The sequence below is a fragment of the Pristiophorus japonicus genome, chromosome 24 (assembly GCF_044704955.1).
Source record: "Pristiophorus japonicus isolate sPriJap1 chromosome 24, sPriJap1.hap1, whole genome shotgun sequence".
NCBI classification, from domain to species: domain Eukaryota; kingdom Metazoa; phylum Chordata; class Chondrichthyes; family Pristiophoridae; genus Pristiophorus; species Pristiophorus japonicus.
In genome coordinates, this window is record NC_092000.1 from 13486764 (window position 1) to 13492763 (window position 6000).

The 6000-nt window shown below is 51.5% G+C and overlaps 1 protein-coding gene across 1 annotated transcript in view; it reads right to left on the minus strand.

Moving 5' to 3' along the window:
- Positions 1-2388, minus strand: part of znf653 (zinc finger protein 653) — a 41797-nt gene extending 39409 nt beyond the window's left edge. The window contains exon 1 of the mRNA XM_070867264.1: positions 2129-2388. Within this exon, the coding sequence (XP_070723365.1) occupies positions 2129-2388 (260 nt within the window). The remainder of the gene's footprint in view (positions 1-2128) is intronic.
- Between the last annotated feature and the right edge of the window lie 3612 nt (positions 2389-6000).

Sequence of the window (6000 nt, forward strand, 5' to 3'; positions counted from 1 at the left end):
CCAGTTAAGCAACGCCTCGATTTCAAAATTCTCATCCTTATTTACAAATCCTCCATGGCCTCACCCCGCCCTAGATCTGTAATCTCCTCCAGTCATTCCCCCCCAACCAACCACCACCACCCCCCCCCCCCAACCAACCACCACCACCCCCCTCCCCCCCCAACGAGATACCTGCACTCTCCTAATTCTGCCCTCTTGAGCATCCCTGATTATAATCGCTTGGTGGTCGTACCTTCTGTTGCCTGGGCCCCAAGCTCTGGAACCCCCTCCCTAAACCCTCTCCGCCTCTCTTTCCTCCTTCAAGACGCTCCTTAAAACCTACCTCTTTGACAAAGCTTTTGGTCACCTGCCCTAATTTCTCCTTTCGCAGCTCGGTGTCAAATTCTTTATCTTATAATACTCCTGTGAAGCGCCCTGGGATGTTTCACTACATTAAAGGTTTTATATAAATACAAGTTGTTGTTGTTGTGCTAGGTGACAGGTCAACAAGGCCTCTTACTGTACTTATACAGGCAAAACACATTGCAGCCATCCTGAAATCAGCCCTCCCTTAAACCCTATTGCTCTTAACTCCAAATTCTGAATCAACACGAACATTAATAGTTGAGCAAGTATCACACCAGTGCCACATTAATTGTATGTGAAATATTTGTGATGTTTCAGAGACCTGATAAAGATTCCATTTATGTTGCACCTTTAACTCGCCAGAGTCAGGTTGTGGGTTCAAGTCCCACTCCAGGGACTGGAGCACAAAAATCTAGGCCAACACTCCCAGTGCAGTGCTGAGGGAGTGGCGCACTGTCGGAGGTGCTGTCTTTCGGATGAGACGCTCTGCCGAGGTCCCGTCTGCCCTTTCAGGTGGATATAAATGATCCCAAGGCACTATTTCGAAGAAGAGCAGGGGAGTTATCCCCGGTGCCCTGGTCAATATTTATCCCTCAATTAATATCACTAAAACAAATGATCTAGTCATTATCACATTGCTGTTTGCAGGAACAGTGGTATCCATCATCATCATAGGCAGTCCCTCAAAATCGAGGAAGACTTGCTTCCACTCTAAAATGAGTTCTCAGGTGACTGGACAGTCCAATACGGGGATTACAGTCTCTGTCACAGGTGGGACAGACAGTGGTTGAAGGAAAGAGTGGGTGGGGAGTCTGGTTTGCCGCACGCTCTTTCCGCTGTCTGTGCTTGTTTTCGGTATGTTCTCCCACTGAGCCACTGGCTGACATTGTACAGAAATACACGCCCTTTTTTTAAAGGCGCGCTATGAATGCAAGTCCTTTTAAAACACGCTACGTAAATGCAAGTCCCTTTTAAAGGCACTATATAAATGCAAGTCCTTTTTCAAGGCACTACATAAAAGCAAGTCCTTCTTTTCTACAGGCGCTACAATAAATACAAATTCCTTTCTTTTGAAAGGCGCCATGTAAATGCAAGTTGCTGCAGAGGTGACACACAGAGACCCAAATGGTTGCCTCTTGGCTTGTACAAGAGAGAAAAAAAAATCTTGCATTTGGATTCCTCCCCTCTGCCCTGTCCCGGAAGGCTGGAAACGTGCCCTGGGGTTGCCCCTCTGCCCTGTCCTGGGAGACTCCTGGCCGGCCCGGGAGCTGGTTGGGAACATAACATAGAAACGTAGAAAATAAGTGCAGCAGTAGGCCATTCGGCCCTTCAAGCCTGCACCGCCATTCAATAAGATCATGGCTGATCATTCACCTCAGTACCCCTTTCCTGCTTTCTCTCCATACCCCTTGATCCCTTTAGCCGTAAGGGCCACATCTAACTCCCTCTTGAATATATATATCGTGCCCTGGGAGTTGCAATGGCTCTGTCCCGGGAGACTCGCGGCCGGCCCGGGAGCTGGTTGGGAACGTGGCCCTGGGGTTGTATTTGCCCTGTCCCGGGAGACTCCCGGCCGGCCCGGGAGCTGGTTGGGAACGTGGCCCTGGGGTTGTATTTGCCCTGTCCCGGGAGACTCCCGGCCGGCCCGGGAGCTGGTTGGGAACGTGGCCCTGGGGTTGTATTTGCCCTGTCCCGGGAGACTCCCGGCCGGCCCGGGAGCTGGTTGGGAACCTGGCCCTGGGGTTGCCCGGGGCAACGCGCGCACCTGGCCGCCGCCGCTCACCTGTGGCGCTGCCCGCGGCCGCCCTGCTCCAGTTGCACCAGGTGCAGCGCCAGCCGCTTGTCCGACCAGCCGCGGCGCTGGCGCAGCGCGGCCCACACCGCGTACGACTCGCCGATGTACACCCGCCGGCTATCGTACTTCTTGCGGCTGCTCAGCCGCCGCTGCTGCCGGTCGCTCTCGCTGAGCCGCGGCCGCCCGCGGCCCCGCTTGCCGCCGGCGGCCATCGTCAACAGCTCGGCCGCTTCCTCCTCGTCCGCCATCTTCTTTCGGCACTCTCAAGCCACACCCCCCACCCCCCCCCCAACGCCAACACTTCCGGGGCAAACCCCCGGCCCTTCCCAACATGGCCGCCCAGCGGTGCCGGAAGTTACCGGGGTACGGTCGCCAGACTGGTGGAAGTGCCACTACACACTTTTAGCACACAACCTGGACTGATCATCCTTGGGCTGGACCCGGGTTCGAATCCCACCCACTGCTGACTCTTTTATTTTTCTTTAGGCTAGGTTGATTTTTTTTTTTAAGTCAACCACCTCATCATCATAGGCAGTCCCCCAAAACGAGGATGACTTGCTTCCATGCCAAAAAGGGATGAGTTCATAGGTATTTCAATAAAGGACCTAATATTCCAGATCCCGAACTACATGTTGAAGGGTGGAAGATGCCTGTGGGTGGATCTTTTTTTAACGTGTGGTGGCCTTTGCACGCCAGCCACCACACGGGCGCGACAGAGCTAGGTCTTGGTCCAGTGGCAAGGATTAACCAGGACGACTGGAGACCAGCTCTGCCGCACGGACCTAGTGCTGCCCCTTGGGCCCCTCGCCTATTCTGGGCCCCGAACTCACGCCTCTCCTGGACCCTTGGGTATTTACATGCATCCTATCACCTGGAAGCAAGTGCTCTACTCGGAGATCCTTCACGGCAAACGAGCCAAAGGTGGGCAGCGGAAACGCCACAAGGACACCCTCAAAGCCTCCCTGATAAAGTGCAACATCCCCACTGACATATGGTGGTCCCTGGCCACAGACCGCCCTAAATGGAGGAAGTGCATTCAGGAGGGCGCTGAGCTCCTCGAGTAACGTCGCCGAGAGGATGCAGAAATCAAGCGCAGGCAGCGGAAGGAGCGTGCGGCAAACCAGGCTCCCTGCCCACCCTAACTCTCAACGACTATCTGTCCCACCTGTGACAGAGACTGTGGTTCTCGTATTGGACTGTTCAGCCACCTGAGAACTCATGCTAAGAGCGGAAGCAAGTCTTCCTCGATTCCAAGGGACTGCCTATGATGATGATGATGTCAAAGACATCCTCAAAGCCTCCCTGATGAAGTGCGACATCACCACTGACACCTGGGAGTCCCTGGCCGAAGACCGCCCGAGGTGGGGAAAGTGCATCCGGGAGGGCGTTGAACTCTTTGAATCTCAACGCCGCGAGCGTGAAGCGGTCAGGCGCAGGCAGCGGAAGGAGCATGCGGTAAATCAGTCCCACCCACCACCCCCACCCCGCCCCCTTCCCCCGACGAATGTCTGTCCCACCTGTGACAGGGTCTGTGGCTCTCATATTGGACTGTTCAGCCACCAAAGAACTCACTTTAGGAGTGGAAGCAAGTCTTCTTCGATTCCGAGGGACTGCCTATGATGATGATGATGTTAAAGGAGCCCGACAAATAAAGATTGTAAGGGTCGTCGGCTGCCTGCCTCTCTTCCACGGTTACATCCGTAGCCAGGGTGTCCCTGGAGATGGAGCACATGGTGTCCACCGGTACGCTCGCGGCCTTCTGCGAGAGATGGGCGCCGGAGGGACTGGAGTGCATCATCACCCCCCCGGCAACCAAATTTTAATTTGAATGTTTAATGCCCAAAGTTTAACTTGTTGGTTCTACTGCCCCTTTTAAGGGGGCACTTGATTTATAGTTTAATTAAAATAGTTGTAAGGGTCGTCGACCCGAAATGTTAACTCTGCTTTCTCTCCTGCCTGACACCGCTGCGATTTCTAGCATTCTCTATTTTTATTCCAGATTCCAGTCGCCGCACTATTTTGCTTTTTTATTATACATATATAATAAAAAGGAACCTTAATAAATCAAATTAAAATTTTGTTCCGTCTTTCGCATGAGACATTAAACCCAGGCGCCGTCTGCTCTCGCAGCTGGATGTAAAAGATCCCAGGGTTTCAAGTTCGAAAAAGAGCAGAGGGGGGGGTTCTCCCCGATGTCCTGGGGCCAATATTCATGATGTCATGTACGTAACCACAATGTAACACCACTGTATTACTGTACACACTCAACCTCGATGCACACCTTGACCACAAGGGGTGAACTTGTGGGAGACACTCCTTACCTGATCACTCAGGTATAAAAATGGAGGTCCCATGCAGGGTCCCTGTCTTGGGAGTCCTGTGAATAAAGAGTTCAGGTCACAGAGTGACCTTGTCCCCAGAAGGTGCCTCGTGTGGTTTCATGCTGTAAGGTAAGGACTTTACACATCCGTCCATCAACATCACTAAAAAAACAGATTACCTGGTCGTTAAATATTTCATCATCTCTCCCTGAAGTGTTCCGGCTTGCCTAATGTCATGTATCCTAATGTCATGACTCCTGTTTGTACTATCAACAGGAATGCCACCAGATGGCACAGCAGTGGGACACTTGTAGGTTACCTGTAAAAATATGAAAAAAGAGGCCAGTTAAAAGTGTCTGGAGTATCCCCCAGATCGGGGGGGCACTTGATCTAATGTTTATTTTGTTCCCCCCAAAAGAGTTGTAGAGCTGTTGGAAAAAGTGTTTGGAGTGTCCCCCAGATCGGGGGGCTCTTGATTTAATTTATTATGTTTTCTCCAAAAGAGATTAGGTTACCTGAAGAGGTGTGCTTGGCCTAGTATAAAAGGCAGGCCATCAGGTGTGATCCTCACTCCGGAGTTATCAATAAAGGACTAAGGTCGCTACAGTTCAAGTACAACACATTGCCTCGTGGAGTCATTATCGGAGTATCCAAGGACACCACACCGAACATGGACATTGGTTGATGTGGAGCAGCCAGGTGCACTCCCACGCGACAACAGTGACTACACTCCGAAACGTATCTCATTGGCTGTAAGGCGCTTTGAGGCATCCGGTGGTCGTGAAAGGCACTATATAAATGCAACATTCTTTCTTTCTTTCTATCTTTCTCTCTTCATAGCCATGAGTCAGCCAGCCAGGCCGGACTCCACCACAGCTGACTCATAATCTGACAGCTGCCTATTTGAAGTTAAGCAAGTTAAGGGGAACAACCAATAAAAACTGCAATTCAAGAAAAAGAAAATTATGAAAAGAAAATAGCGCCATGGGATCTTTTACATCCATCAGCGAGAGCAGATGGGGCCTTGGTTTAATGTCTTATCCGGAAGACAGATGCAGTGAATAGTTGAAGCCCTAACACAGTTTAGTTTGGAGTACTATTTTTCATTTACTATTTCCATACCATTAACTATCTTATATAAGATCACCTCTTAAGAGATTCAACACCGCCTCCAGTGCGCCAGTGCAGCCTTCGGCCGCCTGAGGAAAAGAGTGTTTGAAGACCAGGCCCTCAAATCTAACACCAAGCTCATGGTCTACAGGGCTGTAGTAATACCCACCCTCCTGTATGGCTCAGAGACATGGACCATGTACAGTAGACACCTCAAGTCGCTGGAGAAATATCACCAACGATGTCTCCGCAAGATCCTACAAATCCCACGGGAGGACTGAAGCACCAACATTAGCGTCCTCAACCAGGCCAACATCCCCAGCATCGAAGCACTGACCACACTTGATCAGCTCCACTGGGCAGGCCACATTGTTCGCAGGCCAGACACGAGATTCCCAAAGCAAGCGCTCTACTCGGAACTCCTTCGCG